General features: G+C 38.0%; 1 protein-coding gene across 3 annotated transcripts in view; it reads right to left on the minus strand.

The window, feature by feature from the left end:
* Positions 1 to 25,492, minus strand: part of MOXD1 (monooxygenase DBH like 1) — an 87,463-nt gene that overhangs the window by 59,210 nt on the left and 2,761 nt on the right. For 2 of the 3 annotated variants that reach the window (XM_081250944.1, XM_081250943.1), the window contains exons 2-4: positions 6,428 to 6,574; positions 4,625 to 4,792; positions 4,406 to 4,489 (exon numbers count right to left, since the gene is read on the minus strand). In XM_081250944.1, the coding sequence (XP_081107070.1) occupies positions 4,406 to 4,489; positions 4,625 to 4,792; positions 6,428 to 6,574 (399 nt within the window). Of the gene's footprint in view, positions 1 to 4,405; positions 4,490 to 4,624; positions 4,793 to 6,427; positions 6,575 to 23,316; positions 23,430 to 25,492 lie in introns of those variants that run through there. The other variant, XM_081250945.1, reaches the window with a different exon arrangement.

A 25,492-nucleotide genomic window follows, 5' to 3' on the forward strand; every position in this document is an offset into this window, starting at 1 on the left:
TTAGTTACTTTATTTAACAAACACTATGTGCCAGGCCCTGTTCTAAATTACAAATATTAAATGCCTTTTATTCATTTAATGGTCATAACAACCCTATTAGGTGAGAACTATTATACCCATTTTTCCAGATGAGGAAACTGAAGTACAGGACAGTAAATACTTTGCCCATGATCACACAACTAGTAAAAGTAATCCTCTCTTAAAACTCAGCAATAGTCAACCTTCTAACATGATGTTTGTCCTTTTCTGGGCCTTCACACAAAATAGTCGTTTTCAATGAAAAGTCATTCAGAGAGCAAAACTGAAAATAAATGGACTGATAACAGTAGTTGAATTTATTAAGACTCTTCTGTGTTAGATACTGTACTAAGTGCTAATAAATTTTTTTTAATCTGCTATTTAATCTTTAGTCTAAACAATCCCATCAGGAAAGTATCATTCCCATGTAAAACTGAGTTGTACATGATTAATAACTTTCCCGCCATTCTGTGACTAATAGAAAGAAGGGATTCAACCCTGGCCCATCAAAGCCTAGAACGCACCTACTGCCTCCCTATTAGGGAGTCATCTCTTTTAAGGGGAGATGACTAAGGATGGTGATTCAACCTGGCTGTTTTTCTTTTTCCTCCTCTTTAACAAAATAAGCCATCAACAACTATTTATTAAATTGATTAAGACACATCAGATTTAAACAGATGAATTAGAAGTTTAGTTCATCTATGGGGAAAATCCCTTGACACTAAAAGCTCCTCAAGAAAAATAAAAAGTGTGTTAAAACAACTGACAGCCCCAGCTTCTAGCAGAGTATATCCAAGCATTACTCTAAGTTGGGATAATGATATTATATTGACTACAGAGAGTGGAAAGAATCACTTTCTCTAAAAATTTTAAATTTGGGGTAATATCACATATTTGGCAAAGCTCAAATAGGGTCATGCTTAAATATGAGGAGATGGGCTGGAGGGTGGGTCTCAAGAGGGACTCACAGAGATGATCTCATATGAGAAGTGTGGTTTTAATATAATTTACCAAGAATTTTCTTTTTCACAATCTCCATATCTGTCATGTGACAACATCAACATTTTCAAGTCATAATTTTAGACATTTTTTGCAAGCATCAAAATACAAATCAATAAACTGGAGTCAAGTAAATTGGAATGGCCAATAATTTATATCATAATCCCATCTTTCCTACAGATAAAATTATTTATCTTTGTTATAATTTTAGAAATTATTTACCTTATTATTTTGTACTTTAGTAGTAAATCATTTTTATCATTATATGATTAAAATTTAACCTGTAATTAGTATTTTGAATTTTAGTCATTTCTATTAAATGTATTCATTGATCAAACCACCGATAGATTTTATTTACTTGCTTAGTTTTATAGTTATTACAACTACTAAATGTATACTAGACAACACTATCAAAGTTTAAACTTCAATTATAAACATTTGCTTTGAAATAGAGTCCAGAGAATACAACTGATTTCTCATAGTACTAGTGTAATCAATATGTTCTTAAAACTCATTGCAAATGACACACAACATAATACAATATAAAAGCAATGTTCTTTTTTCTGAGAAAGCACTTTTTGTTTGTATCAGAGAAGGACTGAGGCTTTTTCATGCAGCCAATGTGTGGGATATAAAATAAGGAATAAGGAGAAACACTTAGCCAATGGATTTTTGAAATATAGGAGTCTTTGGTTCTATGAAAAGAAGATACACTTTTCTTAAATTATTAGAAATCATCTCTGCTAAGGCAAAGAGAATGGAAATTAGATAATTTCTTAAGGTGAATTAGAAATCTATGAATTCTACTTCAAACATTTATTAAAATTTTATTGTAAACTGGCAGAGGCTGCAAATTAAAACCGTTTTTGAAAGACTATCTCAAAATTTATACAACTTAGGGGCTTCCCTGGTGGCGCAGTGGTTGAGAGTCTGCCTGCCGATGTAGGAGACGCGGGTTCGTGCCCCGGTCCGGGAGGATCCCACATGCCGCTCAGCGGCTAGACCCGTGAGCCATGGCCTCTGGGCCTGCACGTCCGGAGCCTGTGCTCCGCAGCGGGAGAGGCCATGACAGTGGGAGGCCCGTATACCGCAAAAAAAAAAAAAAAAAAATTATACAATCTAAATATTTTCAATTTATTTTCCCCATAGAGCTTTCCCTTGTTTTTGTGTTTGTTGTTTTTTGTATATTATCCTATTTGAGTTCATTTGAGAGTTAAATGTTTCATAATACTTAATGACTTAAAATATTTTAGGGATTACCAACAAGCTCAGGAATCTAGTCTATAAGTGGTATTCATGAGTAATAACAGAGTTTAAAATTTTAGCCACCAACCCTCTGCCCTGCAGCAACGAAAGTCTGTATAAGCCTTGCTCTCCAACCTGCCACCCTTCCTTCAAATCCCCTCTTGTTCAGGGTAAAGAATTTTTGTCATCTTACAGATCTCCAACCACTGCAAAAAAAACCAAAGCAACACCAAACAAACAAACAAAAAAACTGCTCCAAAGCCTTTCCAGTCACTGAGATCCCTCTTGATACCTATGAAGACAGCAATGTGAACCCGAAAGTACTTAATTCCAAGCACACCCTTAGATAATAGATGCACACATATCTGAGTCTTACTATGACATGCCTGTGACGGGAAAGCTAGCTAAGACTTCTTGGATGAGGTACTAAGCAAATACCCTACATAGAGAGTCAGAACATATACTGCCATCCCTTAAGTGTAGACAACTGTTTTTATTTCATTGAACTTAATTATTAGCATTAATAAAAACAAGAATAAAAATGCATTCATGTAAGTGGTTAAGGACTTTACATCCTATCAATTAACATTTGCTGAAAAATGAATCAAAGACCTGGTTTGTGAAACATTTGCTTAACCTATAGTTTTACATTTGACCCTTAAGCCAGGTTCCAGTTAAATTTACTGCAAATGATGCATAGTAATGTATGACACACAGTATGTATAAATATACCATTCTCTTTTCTGAGAAAGACTTTTCATTGGTTTAAGGGAAGGACTCAGGCACTGTATTAAGTATGTAAGAATAGAATTTGCATTCCCCTTTCACATGCAAGAAATAGAAACTAACATTGCATGGAGGTGAATTGACTCATCCACAGTCACACTGTTGGTAAGTCTTCTGATTGTAAAAATATCCTACAAATATTTAGGACTACTTATTAATTCAATGAACATTCCCTCAACCTACCCCTCTTGCTTCTCTAAGTAGTTATGAATCATTCTGTAAACAAAAGGCAGATCTGTGGCACTGGAGAAATACATTAGAAATTAACAAATTTAAATCACTTTATAGAATGTGCTCAGTGTTTCCATCTTTGCCAGAATGCTTTGAGGTTGGTAAGAAAAGTGGGACGAATAGCCCTCTTTTACAGATGAGGAAACGGGGCCTGCAGCGCTACCCCAGAGTGACTTATCTGAGACCACATAGTTAAAGAGCCAACTTGCTATATGAACCCTCATATTTCCCTCTAGATTTCAGAATCTAGAAGTTTCTCCCTTTCTCACATCCACACTACTTCATTACGTAGTCTGGGGGAGGACAAAAAGTCGGCAATGTCTGGCCTTCTGAATGTCTGCAGTATTTTGTGTGCACTATTTAATTCTATCTTATTCTTTCTTGTGTCTTGGTCATGTCTCCTACAATCTCACTGTAGTTTCTTTGAGAGCATGAAACATATATTCAGCCTCCGTGGAACTGCCCAAACAATTCCTAGCACAGAGCCAAGGACCTGTAAATTTTTTTAAATACTTGTTCAGTCACTAACTAGATGCAAAAGTTTTGGGAGACCTATCCCTAGAGGAGGTGGGAGAGAATTAGATGCCACAGGCAAATTAGGCTTTATTTACTACCCCATTCTGTGTTTTTCAACTCTGTAGAAATTCACTACAACTTTCTTGTTTTCCTGTTTTCAAAAATATACTGTAACAGTTATTTTTATGACTATATTCAGTATTTTCAATGAAGCAGATATTCTCAAACAATATTGGGGAATGTGAACTTCCTGGATAGAATTTATTGCTACATAAATATATTATTTTAAATTGCAATTCCAACCATTCCAAATGTTGAATTGTTGCCTACGAAATAACCAGAGGTGTACAAATGCATCCCAAAACTTTAACCTTTAAACATATAAAATTAGGAGACAAAACACAAAATATTAGCTACAATCCGAGTTTCTCACTAAATTCAGTGACTTTTAGGACAGTGTGTGGGTCAGATAAGCCAGTTCCTTGTTCTCTAGGTAACTTTTAAATAACTGAAAATCATTTCTATAAATTTTATATTATTTTCATTTTAAGAACAACAATTTCTCCTCTGTTCATACAAACTAAGTTTAGCCTGTGAGTGGGTCACATACCTTTACTACATGATGCTTTTCCTGGAGCATAGGAATCTTAAACATTTGGCACCAATATGTTGTACCTTTGTTTGGGATGGGGACCTGTCTTAAAAAAAAAGGAGAGGGGAACAAAAGTCACATTCTCTTGACATTCTGTTAAAAACAGTAATTTAAAAACCATTATGCACTTTCAATAAACCCACCCCTAGAACCATAAAAACCTGAAAAAAAACTTACGTCCTGATTTACCAGGTCAAAGTATGGTACGGCTGTAGACAACACATTGGTTTTCTCAGGATTCAATAACCGCAGACTCTTGGTACCACGACTGGATTCGTGGTACTTGGGACCCGCTTCTCCCACATCTTCGTGGTGGTAGGCCCAGATCACCCTCACCGTGCTCTCCTGGTGATCAGACAGGGGCATGATTATGTCTCGTGAGAGCACTTTCCTTACCATTGAATTGAGTTTAAAGAACTCTATTCAAAGCAGGGTATAGAAGCTCAAAACAGAGAATAATGACATTTGGAGTTATCAATATGGTCTCTCACATGAACTGTGTAAATCTGATTAAGTCATTAAAAATCCAAATAGATAAGTTCCTTTTTGGAAGAAATCATCTCCCCCGTGCAAGATTATGTGTTCCAAAATAGAATGAAGGACAACTGATTTAGTAGTTATGCTTTCATGCTTACAGCAACGGTAAATCATTGTCATGCTAAACCTCCAAACTAGCAAACTAGTAGTTCCCAAGCAAATACTCTTGTTAAGCAGCAGGGGTTTGGGAAAATTAAAACTTATTTTTATGCCATGGAACATTTTACGGAAAACAAATAAATACAATGAAAATTAAAATGACTTCCCAGGTCAGGATTTTTATTTTCACAATAGATTTTTCCCAGACACTAGCCCACTCACATGTATGAATTTACAGAAAGTGGAAATACAGCAGGAACTTCTGATTCTAGGTTTGTTTATTATCCTAGAATCTATCTATGGTCATTTTATGAATCCTGGGAATTTCCTAGGGACTGGGGTATCCCAACTAGGGAAAGCACTGTCAAGTGAAATCGGTTTCCATTAAGTAAATGAGAGATTGCCCAAAGGGCAGTGGGGCAGTGGGGAGGGTTTGCTGGGGTATAAACAGTTCAGTCCCCCCACAGATAAAGATGACTTTGCCAGATCTTTGTAATAAGAACTTTGAAAATAAATAATAAGACAAAAGCTATTTATTTTAAAAGCTATATTCTTTCTTAAGTCAAACAACTATAATTACTACTCCAATTAAAGTATAATTGCACTGTATATTACATAAAAAATGGTCCATATCTTTGCATGTGTTTTTTTCTTCCTATTTTACCCTTTATGCTGAATGTTAATCAAATTTGCTTCAGATTTTTACATTCCCATTTTTAAAGCTTTGACTTACCAAATAAAAACAATAATTTTGTTGGTCTATACAAAATGAAATTGATTCAAGAAATTCATGGAAACCTTCAAAGTACCACATCAATTTTAGATCCTCTAAATACCTAATTTGCATATGCACAAAGATGTTAATTTTTGCATGATGTCTGACAATAAGAAATCTTGTATAATATGTTAACAGGCAATTTTCAACAGTCTATATTCATCTTGACTTTAGAAATTTACAAAAATGAATCAGTTACAATTCAGATGAATTACAGCCTAATATTCAGTATCATAATTCTCTCTTGTGTAATACAATTTTTCCAACCTTTATCTATTACCTATTTTAAAACTTTATAAAGAAGCTAAAACCTTTTATAGGTAAAATCTCACACACTTTAAACAGCCCTTCAAAATTTTAGATTCACACAAAAATTGCCTTCATTGAAATTTATAGTCTTAGAGTTTTTTGTGGCTTCTAAAGAGAATTCAAAAATATTCCAAAGAAGACTATGTGACTTTGTTGTTAATGGTTATTTTAAAATATTTGTTTCTTTTTATTCTGTAAAGTGTTTCCCAGTTGTAAATGTACACTCTATTCATGCCTGAATTCACTGATAGACTCCTTACCGTTATACTCTTGTCATTTATGTCACATGTATGCAGTTCTCTGGTAAATTCAATTATTGTGTGTGTACTATTTTCCATGGCATATTCTAGGTGGTAATCTTGCTGAACATCTTTCTTCAATTCTCTATTTGCATTTGTAAAATAATCCTGTGGAAAATATGAAAAAGAAAAATTAGGATGTCCTAAATTCAGGGTGAAAATAAATTAGATTAAGAGTATACATATATCACCTTAAAAATTTAATTCTCAGTTTGCTTATTACAAAACCCTGTATTTATAGTCATTTTTTAAGTCCTGGGAATTTCCAAGGGGCTGGAGTATGGGATACTCCATAGTTGGGACTAGGGACAGTTCCCTAGGAAACTGGTCCATATTTTGAACATCTGGCCCTTCAGGAAAAGGCAGTAATGGATTTATAGTATCCCAGAGCATTGAAAGAGATGGAATGAATGTTCACAATCACTGAGTACTTTTTCCTCATTCTGCAAATGAAAAGAACTTCAACACTGTGAAATGTCTTGCTCCAAATGAAATAACCAGTTCATGGCAACACCAGAACCAGGGCCAGGGTCAGCACTTTTCCACTATTATACCTTGTGGTGCTTCCCTTCTGCACTTCTAAAGCAAGGAGACTCATCCTGAGATTATAGGTTGTTTTAGTAAGACCTTTAATGGCATATGTTTTTTAAAATGAAATGCAATGGGAAAATATGGAAAGAAATGACACTAGTTGAATTATAAGATATTGAAATGCTAGGGACATTTTGCTTTGGTGGTTCAGCTATAATTTTCATACAAAGCTTGTTCAATGGTGTAAGATCACTTCTGGGAGGCAGACAGATGCAATGGAGAGGGCATGGGCTTTGAGATCAAACGACTAGGATCTGACCCACAGCTCTACTCTGAAATGTCTTGACGAATTTTTGAAGTCAAACTCTGAACTTCTGTTCTAACATTAAAAAAATTGAGATGATACATACTTATTTTGTGGATTTTGAAAGATAAATAAGTGAAATAGTATATGAGGGAAAAACTGCCAACCATGGTTAGAGCTCATTCAATGCCAGTCTCTTTCCCCCTTCTGCAATTTGAGTTTGGTTTTTCCCGAAAATATTCTTCATGCTTTTTACCATTAGCTTTCTATATTGAGAGTTATAAAAATCACATTGTTAATTTTTATCACTAACAGAAGACACAAAATTTGCCGTAATTATACTGTTTTTTCAGTACATAGGATATTTTATTTTTGATAATCACAAAGACTTGATTTAGAATATACATGTTGAAACATAATTATAATTAGTTTTTCTAACACTAAAATTACATTTGAAGAAATGATTGCATGCTTGACAAAGAAAATACAGTGTACAAGAGAAGAACTTTAAATTGTCTATAACTGTCATACTCAAATGGATGGTATTTGGCATTTCTATTCCTAGCATCTATTTTCTTTTTTTTGGCCGTGCGGCATGTGGGATCTTAGTTCCCCAACCAGGGATCATACCCGTGCCCCCTGCAGTGGAAGCGCAGAGTCCTAACCGTTGGACCACCAGAGAATTCCCTCCTAGCACCTTTTTAAATTAGTTATCAAGTGTGTGTAAATTTGATATCCAGGGTACCAGATCTAGATACTGTTCAGACCCCACATTATCGGTAATGCACAGAGCCTAACTAACCTCTTTCACTATGGTAACAACTACAACTTACTATGTACATTCTATAGTTTAATCATGTTACACGTATTAACTCATTTAATCTTCAGATCAAGTGTATGAGATAAAATGAAGCCCAAAGAAGTTAGCATCTTGCCCAGGGTCACATAGCTGGTAAGTGGTAAAGCCAGTACTGAAACCTAGGCAGTCAGATCCAAGCCTGTATCCTTCTTTACTGTTCTACATCATAGTGGCCACCACTGGAAAAGGACGGGTTAGTTTATATCTTTCTGGCTACAAAATCATCTTATCAAGTATTTTTCACATAAAATGTTACTTTTTCTACTGCTGAAGTCAGGGTTTGTCCAAAATTTTTTTCTGAGAACCAGCTGTAATTGTGAAAGCAATTCAAATGAAATATTCCTATGATACTATGGTTTTCCCACTTTTGATCACACAGATTTCAGTATGTAAATGAGATAACAATGCCTGTGGACAACAAGGGATTTAGATAAACTAACTGTGCCTTTACACCAAGCTCACATTTCATTATGTGATTCAAGTAGTCACAGTTTTTGCAAACAAAAGGAATACAGTACAAAATGTAATCAGTTCAAAGAGTAGAATAATTATCCTAGTCTTGCAAATATGTTTCCAAAACCTTAGTCCCACAAAATATCCAGCTGGCTTGCCAATTTTCCATTTGTTTTATTTCCACTCACCAAAACCAATTCCTTTCAGCTATTCCACCTTTTTCTGGCTTTTCAGATAACTTAGCTATAAGAAAGCAGGAGAAACTTCATTCAGGACTTACTGAAAATCCCTTGAGCTCATCTGCCTCATGTAAACCACTGTGTGTTCAATATTCAGAAAAGACAGATGCCAATTATGTCAAAGTTCTGGACTCCTGGAAAAATGTGGTTGTCTTAAAACAAGCTGATATCTTCAACTTCATTGAGGGAAAATATGAATGGGTTTGAATAAAACTAAAATTGAAATGTGAAATAGCCTAATCACCACTGTAATTCCATAAGTGTTTCTTTGCATTCTCCAATTTTTAGGGTCTATTTGGAGACATCTTCAGATTTGACCATTGTACACCTTAGCTATCCAAATAGCCTTATCAGTTACCTGTTTAATTAGCTGTGCCCTTACTAATGCTTGGAAATCCACATGTTAATCTCTTGCTTTTCCTGGGAGACGTCCCAAGACAAATATTCTAAACCTTCTCTATATAAGATGCCAACATTTCCCCACCCTCAGCTTCTGATCATACTTCTCCCTTCATTGAGAGAATTTCAGTTATGATACATGAGAGCTCACATCTTGCCTTCTTTCTAGTCTAAATAATATTACTTAATGGAATCATAAAAAAATCAACCTAAAATAAGGCAAGAAAATAGAAATGTAAAACAAAGAGTAAATGGGACCAGCAGAAAACAAATAGATGTAATTGAAATGAACAAGAAATATTACAATAGATCCTACAAACATTAAGAGGTTAATACTTTTATGCACACCTTGATGTAAAAAGCTTGAATAAATTAGATGAGAAGCAGGCAAAATACTTGAAGGACACAAACCAGCAAAACTTTGTGAAACAGATACTTTGAATAGCCCTATAGTCTACCTATGGGTAAAAATCTTCCTACAAAGAAAATTTTCAGCCAAAGTGTTTTCACTTGGAATTTCACCAAATATTTAAGGAAGAGGTAATATCAGTTCTTCACAAACTCTTCCAGAAGACAAAAGAGGAGGGAATACTTCCTAACTCATTTTTTGATGCCAGCATTAATCTGATACCAAAATCAAAGACACTACAAAAAAGATCAATATCTCTCATGGGCCTAGCTGCAAATTTTCTTTAAAATATATAGTAGCGGGCTTCCCTGGTGGCGCAGTGGTTGCGAGTCTGCCTACCGATGCAGGGGACACAGGTTCGTGCCCCAGTCCGGGAAGATCCCACATGCCGCAGAGCGGCTGGGCCCGTAAGCCATGGCCGCTGAGCCTGCGCGTCTGGAGCCTGTGCTCCGCAACGGGAGAGGCCGCAACACTGAGCAGCCTGCGTAGAGCAAAAACAAACAAACAAACAAACAAAAAAACGTAGTACCAAATAGAACCCAATGATGTTTAAAAAAAAAAAGAAAAAAAGATGTTATGACCATGCAGAGTTGATTTAACGTTAGAAAATCAATCAATGCAATTCATTATACCAAAGTCTAAAAAGGAAAAATATCATACAATCATCTCAATAATGTAGAAAATCCATTTAAAACTTTTATTCATGGCAAAATCTGTCAGTAAACTACCAACAGAAGGTACTTCCTTAACCTTATAAAAGGAATCTATAAAAACCTATAGCTCATATCACACTTAACGATGAAACGCTGAATTCTTCCCCACTAAGTTTGGGAACAAGTAAGTCCTGGGAATAAGGCAAGGATGTCCATACTCCCCACTTCCAGAAGGTGCCACTGTTGGTTGTCCGCCTCTGACAGTTTGTCTCTGTTATTCTCATTCCCAAACTACGGTCATGGAACTTCTGTCCTTGACATTATACTACACTGTCTTCATCTTTCATCCTTTGGGAATCTCATCTGCTCCAGGAGTTTCCCATCATCACCTTTATTCAGGATTACATACCCAAAAGTCCACTGGATACCTTCACTTAGAAGTCTTACGTGCAATGTATCCAAAATTGTATTCACCCTTTATCTATAAGGATTTTTATTTCCTGGTACTGCCATTCTCCCAACCATCCAAATTCAAAACCACAGTTTTATTAACTTCTTCCTTTACTACTCACACCTCCACAGATAATCTCTCCTCCTATCAGTTCCTCCTTTAAAAAAATAACCCAGCTTTTACTTCTGCTCCATTCAGCTTCTTCTATCTCAGTTCAGATTCTATCACCTCATACTTTTGTCAAGGTCTTCCTTGAAAATCACTCTCAATGCGTCTACATTTTATTCAACAGTATAGACTGCAAAGTTCTATAATTTAGATTCAAGTTTCTCTAGAATTTAGCCTAACCTGGTTTTCCAGAGTATCTACCATTAATCTCACCACATGGGACTTCCCTGGCAGTCCAGTGGTTAAGACCTCACCTTCCAATACAGGGGATGCAGGTTCGATCCCTGGTTGGGGAGCTAAGATCTCATATGCCTCATGGCCAAAAAACCAAAAACATAAAACAGAAGATATATTGTAACAAATTCAATAAAGACTTTAAAAAAATATCTCACCACATGATCTCTATTATCTATTTATTATTCCCGTCAAATAATCTACCTTTTTCAAGCCCTTTGCTTTTGTTCATTCTTCCTCTTTATCTCCCCACTCTCTTCACCCCACTGAGATAACCACTCCACTACCTCCACCCACTGAAACAACTCCACTGAAATGCTTCCTTCTCTCCAAGACTCATGATTCTATCTCCTCTACGAAGTTTTCTTTGAGCATTCCAACTGGAAGTGATCATTCCCTCTCTGAATTTTTATTCCTCTATTCCCATTCCCGTGTTGCATATAATATATTCTAGACAAAGCATTATCTTCTCAACCAGTGGTAGTTGCCTAGAAATAGACAGCTAGTCCTGTTAATCCAGTTATAAATGTATACCTTTAGAAAAGTTGTTTACATTGTAAATGGAACAAAAAAAGGGAACAGTAGATTATTTTCCCATTTGCTCTCAATTATATTTACATATGGTTAAGACCTGGTGTGGAAGGTGTTTAACCAGATGCTAGAATGAGTTTGGGTCTGCATGACGTGTGATGCAGACACATCTGGCACTGAAATTTGGGAACGCTGTTATGACCTTTTAGCCCCTAAATGGACATGAATCTTATGAAACTGACATCAACATTTAGAAAAAGAGTTTATACATGCAACAGCTCTTTGAAATCCTTTTACACTAGGATGGTATTCCCTACCTATTTTAAAGAAATTTTTTTAAAAAACATATCTGAGAAAGAGAAACCCTATTTTAGAACGTTTTCTGATGTTAATTTATATCCTCAGTGCCTAATGGAGAGACTTGCATATTACAGAGCCTCATTAAGTATGTGCAATTTTGAAAGACGAATCCTGCCTTTCCTCTTGCTAAATCTAAATGAGGGGATAATCTTGAAACTAAAAGATAAGGACCCATAACCTATCCTCCGATATTCACATCTTTGTGGTAAAGGAACAGTTTAACTTGGTGGGAGCAAAATATCCCGCAGTAGCACCTACTTTCTTCCTTCAGCCTGTATTAAGAAGATACATGAACTACAATCAAACACAGGATTGATGGTGTCAATATTATACCGTAAGAAATGGCATATTGGCAAACCTTAAAAGCAAAATTAAATGAGGCAAGAGGAGAGAAAAAGGCAAAAAAAAAATCTGGGTCTCAAATTTCTTATCATTCAATTATTCTCCCTGGGAGGAAGGGGAGACGGGAGGGGCAAAAAAAGGAAGAAGGAAGGAGGAAAGAAAGCGAGTCACTCAGAGAACAATCTTAAGAATTTATCCTGAGGATTGGCCAAACCAAAAAAAAGTATATTTAGTGAGTTTAAGGGTTTCCTGACAGTCTGACAAAGAGATAAATGTTATACAAGGGGATAATTAAATGGAATACTTATTTTGTACTATCATCTTCTAGGGGAAAAAAAATGGAGAATGAAATTAACAGCAAAACATTGACCAATTAATAATTTGAATACTGATAACATCACCTAGAAATTTATATTCACAAAACCATACAGTATGGTACTTATGGGCTATTTAAGGAAATTTTCCAGATCAGTTTTACTATCAGATTTTCACCTTTAGAATTCGAACAAAATGGTGCCCCTCTCTCCCACTCCCCATCCCATTTAGCAAATGGGGCCAGATGCAGCTTTGCTGTACATCCATGATGAAGGCCATTCCTCAGCCACGTTGCTGTAGTGTTTGATATTCCAGGACTTATAAAATAAAAATAGAAATATTGATCACAGTGTACTCTCACTGTCATGGTCTGATTATAAAAATAACAGCCATTATAAAAATCTCATTGTATATGTATTAAATATATTTATAAATTATAAATGTAACATAAAATGCTGATAAATAAAAGTAGGTTTCGATTAAGTATCATTAAAAATTGACTTTATGAGGGCAAGAGGGCTGAGGAGGATTCAGAGAATCATGATCCTATAGAGATTTTGTAAGCATTTAAGAATAAAAATATGTAGATGTTTTAATTGTGTAAATATAAAAGCTGGCATGCAGAAGTCATTCTTCTTTGTACTTATTCCTCTTTAATGTTCTATAAAGTGAAATGTGAAGTAATATTTCCCTAGATAAATGGTTTTATGTGGATTTCAATCATATTCTAACTCAAATATCTGCATAAATATCAGCTTCAATATGAATTGTCATTGAGGTATTTTTTGTTTTTATTGCGGATTAACCTTGTTTATACTTTTTAAGGATAAAATCATGTATTAACCTTGTTTATACTTTTTAAATATAAAATATTAGCTGTTACCTTTGAAAATTGAGTTGATAATTAGACTCTGGTAATAAAATTAACCTGCAGTTGTGTCATAAAAATATTACTTCTAGATGAACCGGTTTGCAAAGCAGAAATAGAGACATAGATGTAGAGAACAAACGTATGGACACCACGGGGGAAAGTTGGGGTGGTGGTGGTGGTGGGATGAACTGGGAGATTGGGATTGACATGTATACACTGATGTGTATAAAATGGATAAGAACCTGCGGTATAAATAAATAAATAAGTAAATAAAATTCAAAATAAATAAAATATTACTTCTGAAGCATATTCTCACAGGATATTTTGCCTTTGAACATGTTATGCTTTGAAATAAATGATAAAGTGTATTACTGAGGTTTCAAAATGCTGTGGCGATAGTAAAGACAGCATCAGCAGAAGTTGGCATTAGCATTTCGCATGGTAGCCAGAGTACTGACTGCCACCTTCAAACTAAGATAACAAACCAAAAACACTAGCTTTGATAATCCACAAGATTGCTACGACCTCTCGTTAAAAAACATGATTACACAGATGTGAAATTGGTTCTCACTCATTGTCAGTCTTTTTTTTCTCTCTTGAATAAAATTTCTGTTAAGAGAAAAGAGCTTTGACCGGTGTTGTGTTAAACAGGATGAAGTGAAAACTCTTATGGGTGTAATAAAAGATATGAATAAACCCCAGTTCAGCCTGGGGAAGTGAATGTAAGCACAGCTGCAGAGGGAACCTTGAGAAAAATGTTACCATCTGTCATCATTTTCTTCAACAGGTGCTTGTAGTTTTTCTTCTTTTTCTAAATCACAAAAGCCTTGTTACTTCAAACATTCCTGTTTGTAATATCCATTTCTATAATAAGTGTTATGGTAGTTTAATAATATTGATAGTATAATAATAGATATTTTTGTGTTCAAGAGAATCTTTGATCCTATAAAAACCGTAAAAACAAACTAAACAAAAAAAAACCGTATAAACAAACTATATAAACATAATCTTCAGACTTCAGTATAATATAGCTGATTTTAATAAGTTATTTCTTCGCTAATCTTGGAAATTTGAGAGGAATGTCAAAACAGAAGGGGCATGCCTTCCAGAAACCACTTCAGATAAAACTGAAACTCTCTAGCTCTAAGAAGGGATCTGTTAAATGGCTGCCGGAACGCCTAAATGTGAGCCCTATTGGCTTGCGTTCCATGAGGGGCCCACCTGAGCAATCTGTTTGTCCTTTAAGTGCCACCTTCTGGAAATACACATCCTGAATTTTCTCCCACAGCCAATCATCTCATTTTAGTTTTCATATAGGTCATTTAAGACTTTGCTATAATTATAGAATTATCAGATAAAGTGTAAAATGAAAACTTTGACTCCATCTCTAACAATAGGCTTCAATGGAAAAAACAATTCCAAATCTTACCATTGACATAAGACGTTCCTTTACTTTCACCGTATTCCATCATTCTAATTTTTAAAAAAATTTAGATGACTTCTCTTAATTTTCCATGACCAGTTTATGAAAGGAACCAATTTTGAAGAGAAGGCCCCTGCCTTCCTGGCTTCCCTCCTCCATCCCTTCCTCCCTTCCTTCTTCTTCTCCTTTTTTCCAACACATATTTTATTGCATGGCTACTATTCCTTATCCCTGTTGTAGGGCTGAGAGCACACGATTGTACAGTATAGACAGTATAAGACCAAGTCCTTATTATAATCGAACTGAGAGTGGAGTTGCAGGATAAGCAGACAATTTTTTTAAATTTAAATAACAATATAACCAAAAATATTTTGATAAGTGCTTATAGGAAAATAAGACAGAGATTCTAGACACAGATTGGAAAGCCTTTGGGTTGAGGGATCAGAAACGTCACCACTGAGACACTGAGACTTACTTTGAGAAATAAACTACAGTTAGGAGCCAGCCATGGAAAGTGAGGAGGAAGTAGGTCCAGGAAGAGAGAGCAGCTATTGGAAAGGACCTAGAAGGGGGCGAGGCGAGGTTTATCCAGTTTAGTGAAGCAAATAAAAGCCAGGGTGACTGGGCTTCCCTGGTGGCGCAGTGGTTGAGAGTCCGCCTGCAGATACAGGGGACGTGGGTTTGTGCCCTGGTCCGGGAAGATCCCACATGCCGCGGAGCGGCTGGGCCCGTGAGCCATGGCCGCTGAGCCTGCGCGTCCGGAGCCTGTGCTCCGCAACGGGAGAGGCCACAACAGTGAGAGGCCTGAGTACTGCAAAAAAAAAAAAAAAAACGAAAAGAAAAACACCAGGGTGACTGAACTGTAGTGCCCGGAACAGAAAAATGAGGTCAACAGGGATCACATGAGGCCCCAGATTCTGTGAACGCCTTATGGGTCAGTATAGGAAGTTCAGATTTAATACTAAACTTATACAGAAGTTATTTGAGCCTGAAGCAGAAAGTGACATATTCTGATTGACATGAAAATATATATATACGTGTGTGTGTGTGTGTGTGTGTGTGTCTGTGTGTGTGTGTGTATTACTGTGGCTACCGTGTGGAGAATGAAGAGAAGAAAAAAGAAGAGCCATGGTCAGAAGACAGGAGTCACACAGTGGTCCCAGGGGTTCAAGCTTGAGTGGTAGTAGTAAAACTGAAGGGACGTGGGCAGGTTTTAGATTTGATTTGGAGGAAGAGTCAATAGAATCTGAAGAGGTGGGTTTTATATGTGGGAAGAAGGAAGGAGAAGAAACAAGGATGACCCCTAATTTTTGACTGGAGGTACCCAGAGGTGCCGTTTACTGAGATGGGGAAGGCTGGGGAAGAAGTAGATTTAAGATGCTACCTAGACATCCAGGTGAGAAGGTCAGGAGGCAGAGAATATGTAGACTGTTCTTAGATCAAAAAAATGCATCAACCAAGCTTCCGAAACTTACCGACTTTATATTCAGCCTTGAATATAAAGGCTCCTGAAGCCCTCCAAATTCTTTTGAGTATATACAAGTCATAAGACATTCTTTTTTTCATTTTTTTGGTTTCAAAACTAATACATATTCACTATATAGGATTAACATATATTCACTAATATAATTCAAATATACTGAAATATATAGTAGGTAAAGAAATGAAATACTCTCACAACTAATGTAAAGATTCAATGAACACCTATCCACAGAGACAGCAGGACTTCTTGAGGCAGGTTAAAAAACAACATCGGGCTTCCCTGGTGGCGCAGTGGTTGAGAGTCCGCCTGCTAATGCAGGGGACACGGGTTCGTGCCCCAGTCCGGGAAGATCCCACATGCCGCGGAGTGCATGGGCCCATGAGCCATGGCCGCTGAGCCTGTGCGTCCAGAGCCTGTGCTCCGCAACGGGAGAGGCCACAACAGTGAGAGGCCCGCGTACCGAAAAAAAAAAAAAAAAAAAAAATAGACAGTTTCATAGTTGCTAATGTCTCCCCTTCTGTTAATTTCTAGAATAACCTAAAAGCAAGATTGTGGAGTAAATTTCCTTTCAGCATCACACTCAAGTTGGAAGACAGCCTGAAGGATACCTAATCCTAGCTCCCATCAAGAGGATTTCTCTCAAAAATGTTTTTAAGAGAGGATCACACAGTATTCAATACCTCCAAGTGACAAAGCTCATGAGTTTACAATCTTACAAGGCAACTCATTCAATTTTAATACCTCTGATGGTCAGAAATGTATTTCTTATACTAACCTAAAATAGAGTATACTAATTGGGTCTTTCTTCTTCCTTCTGGAACCTAATAGGTAGCATCTAATCCATATTTCTTGAGGAAGACTGTCCACTATTTCAAAGGCAATGATCATGTCTTTTCTAATTGTTCTTTTTCCAAGCAAACATTGCCAGTGGTCTCCCATTACTCAAGTACCCCAATTTCCAGAGATTCAATCATCCTTGTAATTCTCCTTTAGAATGATCCAGTTCACCCACACATCCTTTAAAGAAGTTATTCAAGAAGGTATCTTCTGTTATGGTTAGCCTAGTACAGATTACAATGTCAGTATTACTTCACTTGATGTAAACATAGAATTTATAGGCTAATATTGCATATTTGTGTTCAACAAGCACATCTTTTGAGCTTAAGAAGAACAAATATTTAGACCTTTTTCATATGAATTCCATTTAAGTCCAATTTTACACATTTTGTACATACACAACTAATCTTTAAACCAAGTGTTTAACCTTATTTGTATTCTCAGTGAATTTTTAACTTTTAGTTTCCTTCCATTATTTTAATATATCACTATCTTTTGAGTCCTTATTCTGTGGACTAAAGTAGGCAGTCTGTTATAAACATGTTGTGACATCCTAAGAGACCTGCCAATTACTTTAGAATCATTCAGACACACCATTGATTTATTACCACAACTACAGGTTGGTTCAGCAAATCAAATGCAAAAGCAAATGCAGTCTTGTGAGTATAACCTGTGTTTACTGAAACCATGCTGACCTCTAGTCACAAACCAATTGCTTAGGGCCAAGCATTCACAAATCAGTTGCTTAAAGTTTGTCTTTGAATTTCCTCAAAAATTACTATGAATCTCCCCCATCTATTCCTTCAGTAGATATTTTTCCCCAAGTTGAAAATCTGGGACATTTCTCTCCATGTAATCATCTGACATTTCTGATATTTCACTAAACGATTCATTATAATAATACCTTGTCTTTACTGAGTACTTTTAATGTGCCACATACTCTGCTAAGAGCTTTACATGCCTATTTCATTTAATCCTCACAAAAACCCCATGCATTAGATATAATTCCCTTCTTCATAAAGGGAACTGTCACTTTAGAGACGTTAAGGAGTTTGCCAAGGGCCACACAAGGAGTAAGTAGCAAGCAGTGCTGGGATTCAGAGCAGAGCTTCCTGCTTTTAGCTGGTCAGCAGGTATTTCTTGAAGACCCGCCAGGCACATGGACTCTTTCCTGGTCCCTCAGGAAGACTGTGGCAGCACTGACATACTCATCGACCTGTGAATGTTGCATCCACACCCTAATAAAACACTAATTATCCACTACTCCTGCTTCTTTTCCTCCTTCTCCCTACTGCAACTATAGCTTTAGGGCATTTCACTTCTTATTAGTAACTTTGGAAAATGAAGGAGGGAGGGAAAGGAACATCTATTTACATAACTAGAAAGACACTTCCGAATTTTTCCAAATACAAAGGGAGTCCATTTTGTCACTGGTAATTCTAAAAAAAGATTTTAGAGCAGAACACGCCTCTTGAACAGGCTGAGAAATTATCTAAGACTTTCATTTATTAATATTCCTTTAATGCCCTGTGGCCATATATAACTTATGAATTTTAGACTCTGTGTGGGCAGATATTCCTGTTGCTTGGAAATACAGCAGCTAGTACCGACTGACAAAAGGTGTGTAGGAATGGTAGAGGGCTATGAGGAGGAGGGAGATTTCTGGCTCAGCATGTTTTAAAATACACCACTACCCACAGTTCTTCCATTGCTGCTCTCGTTTCAACGTGTACTTTTGAGAAAATACTTAGAAGTATCACCAAATTTGTTGAACATTTCAGAAGTGTTTCAATTCTAGAAAAACCCACTTTATTTTTCTACTTTACAAAATAATCTTAAATATCTAAGCATATGTTTGCCCTTGGCTTCAAACATCAAGTGGTCAGTCTTAATTGCTTTGTCCAGAATCCTGCTATGCGTCCCCATGCCCAGCGCCTGGAATCTTCCAAGCTTCTATAGGTGGACCACACAGGAGTCACCTGATTCTGATCAAAGAGCCTAACCACATAAGGTCTGTAGTTTCCGAACTTGTCTGCACATTTCAGAATTGTCTTCACAGAGTCAATTAAGAAACTTTAAAATATATTAATGCCTGTGTCCACCCCCCACCCCCAGAGATTGTGATTTAATGGGTATTAAGGAGGGATGGGGGTTGCCTGGACAGTGAAAGTTTTAAAAGATGCCCAAGTGATTCTAATGTACAAATTTGGGAATTTCTGACGTAGGAAGTATCTTTCCCAGTTCTCAGTCTTCCATTAGCTCTGCCTGCTCACCACTGGATTCCAATCCACCGTAGCACAGATCCATCTTGGCCCTGCCCAAAGGGATCTGGATGTCCAAAGTACCAGAGGCCTTGCTTCTACATGGTTTCATCTACCAAGAGCTTCCTTGTATGAGTGGGTTTCCGTGCATGAAGTTTGCAGGGGGAAAAATGGTAGCAATTTAGTTGCATCTAAGAAACTGAGACTTCCAAGTTTTAGTCTAAAAATTGCCTGAAAGATGGAAATCTTCCCCAGACGCATGTGGTTTTGTTGCTCTAGTTCTCAAAGTCCTTTAGCTCTCTCATATTATTGAAGATGAGAAAGAACACAGAGTACAAGAGAAGAACATTCATACCTAGTATTAAGAGAGAAACTCCTATAAAATCACCAAGTCTGGGCTTCTCTGGTGGAGCAGTGGTTGAGAGTCCACCTGACAATGCAGGGGACGCGGGTTCGTGCCCCGGTCCGGGAAGATCCCACATGCCGCGGAGCGGCTGGGCCTGTGAGCCGTGGCCGCTGAGCCTGCGCGTCCGGAGCCTGTGCTCCGCAACGGGAGAGGCCACAACAGTGAGAGGCCCGCGTACCGCAAAAAAAATAAAATAAAATAAAATAAAATAAAATCACCGAGTCTCTAGATCAAAGCCTGAAAGACTCTAGTTGAGCTTGCTAAACATCTGTGTAACAATGCCACAGAAATAGAAAAGAGAGCTCATGTGGTTCAGACACATTAATTATATTTCCTCCAGGTAGGCAGTCTCCTATATTCAAGGTCTACTGAGTCCTTTGATGCCCATGCCAGATAATCTTCTTCATAGTATATGATATTTTGAATTGTAAACACTATGGTTAATCTTGAAAGACAACTTTTAAAACTTGGGATATTTGTTTTCCTTCGTGTTTTGATTATAAGCATTCCAATCTAAAACAGCCACACTGGTGCTCCTTATCATATCACCCTATTTTAATTCTCTGCACAGCAGTTACCACTTTCTGATATTTTTGTTGCTTGTTTGTTTATCCCCCATCAAAATGTGAGCCCCCCGATACCACTGACTTCCTCTCACTAAATGCTATATCCCCAGCATCTAAAACTGTTCAATAAACCTTCAATAAGTATTGGTCAAGTGAATGAATGAACATTCTAACATTCTCTGCCTATCGGTGAGTACTTTACTAAAACAGTCATATGAGAGTCCCAAATGATTCTCATGCTGTGTGGTCTGGAGCCTCAGGTTTATACATCTACAAAATGGGAGAAATAAGATATTGACCTTATAGGGCTATTGTGAGAATTACATGAGATAACACACTTTAAGGACTTATCATAGTGTATGGCATATATTAAGAACTCCATGAGGGACTTCCCTGGTGGTCCAGTGGTAGAGAATCCGCCTTCCAGTGCAGGGGACGAGGGTTCGATCCCTGGTCAGGGAACTAATATCCCACACGCTGTGGGCCAACTAAGCCCGTGCACCACAACTACTTAGCTTACGCGCCTCAACTAGAGCCCACGTGCCACCAACTACAGAGCCCACGCGCCTGGAGCCTGTGCACCACAACTAGAGAAGAGAAAACCCGCATGTCACAACTAGAGAGAAGCCCGCTACCACAATGAAAGATCCCACACACCTCAACGAGGACCCCGCATGCTGCAACTAAGACCCTACACAGCCAAAAAAAAACCCGAAGAACTCCATGAATGAAAAATCACATCATAGATATGTATATCTATGACATTCATAGTACAACAAAAGTAGTAAGAGAGATACTATGATTTTATCACTTTTTAAAAATGCATTTTATTAACATGTTTTTTCACTGTTGAGGAAGAAAACTGTTAACATGTTTTTATGTAAGCTACCAGTTGCTTATAGGAGAAGAAAGACCACCAAACCAGGACTGAGAGGAAATGAATCCAGGCTACTGATCTGTATGGCCTCCAACAAGTCGTTTAATAGGTACCTAAGGCTTAGTTTCTTTTTTTTTTTTTTTTGCAGTACGCGGGCCTCTCACTGCTGTGAAGGCCTAGTTTCTTAACCGTAAAATTGGGGCGGGGGTGGTTTAGGAAATTTAAGGGGAATCAACTGAACTCTGAGCTCTTACCAGCAGCAAGTAAATGTCCAAAACATCAACATTTAACTTGTAAAAGCAAACATTGTTTAAAGATTTTCTCATAGTTTTTGGCTACATTAGATGACTACAAAAGACCTCAGTAGTAAATTAAATTTGGTCTATACATTATGTGCACAGCACTCATATATAATCCCATTTTTACAGTTAACAAAAAGTGATATATTTGAAGTTATTTTTATTTTTGTAGAATTCTCTGCTTATGTGTGTGCTGTATGTTGTCCTAATGTGAAGCTTTTTCCCCAGTCTATTTTAAAATTTAACAGGTTAAAAAGACATAGATTGGGAAGAGGTTTCCTGGAGAAATATTCTCTCTTTAAAAGTTCTGTACTAATTATTTTTTAAAAGTTACAATAAACATCATTGTGAGGCATCCATAGGCAGAGGTGTTTTTTTGTTTGTTTTTGTTTTTACGTATGGATCAAACATTGCCAGAAACATGATATATAATGAATTCATTCCTTTTGCCAGCACCTTTATTTTAATAGGGCTCTATTACAAATGATGAATCGATAAGCCACCGTTCACTTTCTTTGACGTGGACTCTTGCCTCTCCTTCCAAGAATCCAGAAATAGGCTGTTGGTTGCCTGAAGTCTTAAACCTTGATGGTCAATTCAGGTGCACTCTTCTCTTGGCCCTTACTCTGCCCTTTCCTCAGGCTGGCGCTATGAAATCATCTGCTCTTCCAAGGAGAACCACACAGCTGAAGACTATCCTGGTGTGTTTCTGTTCCAGCTTACATTGGTGCATGTGGACTTATTACTAATGCACAAAGCATGAAGCTTTGGAAATTTCATCATCTGGAAATTGATGGGGGGGGAGGACATAATCTGAAGATTTATAAATATCTCTTAACAAAGCCCCGGCTGAGCTGTGTCAGGGTTGCACACTCTCTTCTCCTTTCCCTTACAGCTTTTCAATTTGCTTTCCAAACATTTCTTTGTTGCCCTTGGCCCCGGTGCACTTAAAAGAAGCACATCGTTAACCACAAAGAATGCTCACTGTTTTCTGTGATTTCAAATCACAGCATAATTTCCAAGCATTTCCTCAGGGAGCAGCCCTGCAGCAATTACCCCGCTGCTGAAGACTTCCTTCTCATCACAGAAAAGTTTCAGTCCTAGCGATGGCCAACCAGCAAGGCTGTAACAAATGATGACTTAGGTTTCAGCCTCCATTCCCCAGCGATTTATACCCCCAAAGGAAGAGTGAATCCATTTTTGTGCAAATTCAACAGGCACATCTGACAATGCTGCCCTCTTCTCCAACTCACACAAACTAGGCATTCATCAACCCGGATTACTTCCCCCAAATGGGGACTCACAGTTGCTAAGTGGCTTGGGTCGGGGTGGGATCGCTCTGTGTCAAAAAGGGGCAAAGTACAAGGAAAGGACACGAATCTGAGTGCATCAGGGAAGTGAGAACTGAGTTAATTCATTGAGACAAAATAGTGAGGCTTTCCAAAGCCGAAACAAGAGGAAAGACCGCTTCCCACCCCCACCCCTGGCCGTTCTGTGAAACACACTGTCTCGAAACTAACCTCAGCAGCATCCCAGGGGTAACGTGTCCCCAAGTGTAACCCGATCCAGAACAACTTACCCGACAGGGTACACTGGGACAGGCTTTACTTCACAATCACGTTTCTCTCTTTTCTTTCCCATTTTGATGGTACCTGGTTATACACCATCTGAAGAAATATCTCCAGACAGGGTCAGAGGGTTACAAAACGGGCAGGGCAAATTTCCACAATACCTCATCTCTGGGTGTGGTTTTAAGGATGTCCAAGCCAGTATACTGCCTTGAGGCAAGGAAATCAAAATCTGATTTTTCACTCCACAACTCTACAAGCAAATGTCGCGCTGCCCTCCGGAGATAGTCTCATTGGGTCCAGCCCTGAATTAGTGATCGGCAACCACTGAAAAATGTGGGTTTGTGGAGGTTTAGAAATCTTTTACTGGGGGGAGGGGTGGAAGGAATGGGGACTAGGAGGACTAACCATTCACTAACTTCTTGTGAGCAACGCACACGCGCGCGCGCGCGTGTGTGGGGGTGGGGGGAGGGAAGGAAAGAGGTGAAAAAGTAAGCACTTGCCTCCCAAACCGAGCAGTGTCTTGAGAGAGTGACTACATGGTGACAGGTACTCAGAAGGGGTGGTGGAAGGGAACGGGCACGTTGGTGATGATGGGTGAGGTTGCATGGATTTTCCGAAGATGGCCACACTAATATCTTCCCCTCCCACGTGACCTCCTCACAGCATGATGTTGAGATGGCGTCTACATTCTCTCTTCAATCCAGTGGGACTCTGACTACAGCAGAAGACACAGTCCATGATTCCATGGCTAAATTATAAAGGGCCATCCACTTTCCACCTGGGCCTCTCAAGATGTCCACTCTTGGGACCCAGCCACTCTGCTGGGAGGAAGCCAGGCAGCTACACGGAGAGGCCACGTTCCCGCCACAGTACCAGTGGAGGTCCAGCCAATAGCCGGCATCAATTGCCAGTCAGACAAACCAGTGAGAGAGCCTCCAGATGACTCAAGCACTCACCTTGGAGCTGACACCACGTGGAGCAAAGAAGACCTGTCACCACTAAGTCCTGCTCAAATTGTAGCTTTGTGAGCAAAATAAGCCACTGTGTTATGGGGTGCTTTGTTACACAATGACAGACAACCAAAAGAAGGGGCAAGGTCTCCTCTGACACTGGATGTTTCTTGACACAGAATAAATCTGGCCTGAAGAGAAATGGGACCTGCCTCTCTGTCTTTTCTGGATTTTCATAATTTGGGTTGATTCTTTATTAACTTTAGCTTTTTTTCCTCTTGGCCCCAGATGAAGATGTCCATGGGATATACCTCAACTGAAATTGTGTATGTATATGTGCACTACAGGGTGCTTTGTACAACTTTGAATTGTGGCTGCTATTTACTAATCAGAAGGTTTTACTTACACACACACACAAACTAAAAATCTTTCTTCTCTTGGAACTTCCCTGGTGGTGCAGGGGTTAAGAATCTGCCTGCCAATGCAGGGGACACAGGTTCGAGCTGTGGTCCGGGAAGATCCCACATGCCACGGAGCAGCTAAGCCCGTGCGCCACAACTACTGAGGCTGCGCTCTAGAGCCCGTGAGCCACAACTACTGAGCCTGCATGCTACAACTACTGAAGCCCGCGCGCCTAGAGCCCGTGTTCCGCAACAAGAGAAGCCACCGCAATAAGAAGCCTGCGCACCTCAAGGAAGAGCAGCCCCTGCTCACCGCAACTAGAGAAAGTCCACACGCAGCAGTGAAGACCCAACACAGCCAAGAATAAATAAGTTAAATAAATAAATTTTAAAAAAACTTTCTTCTCTCAAAAAAACAAAAACAAATGGAAGATCTGGCAATACTCGATTTGCATTCCTACATAACAGTAATTCACATGCAAAATCTCGGGTTTCTTCTCTCCCCTCTACTCTGCTGCATTACAATCCTGCCTGTTCCACTCAAGACTTGTCACTCTTTTACATTTGCTGCTTGACCTCTACATGAATTTGGGTTTATGACATCTGTTTCAATGACAGTTCTCTGCCTGGTTGGTTAGGATTTATTCTTATATAGTTATCCAGGAGTTGACATTCTACTGAAAAGAAGAGTTTAAGATCATCAGTTTAATAATAAACTGAATTTAATAATCATCATTATTAAAAGTCATAATAATAAAAGAATAAAAATATGTAAAGGTCAAGTTTTTTTAAATTAAATAAGAAAGGATGAAATAAAATATATGGAAAATAGC

This window comes from Mesoplodon bidens, assembly GCF_964165515.1.
Source record: "Mesoplodon bidens genome assembly, chromosome: 12".
NCBI classification, from domain to species: Eukaryota; Metazoa; Chordata; class Mammalia; order Artiodactyla; family Ziphiidae; genus Mesoplodon; species Mesoplodon bidens.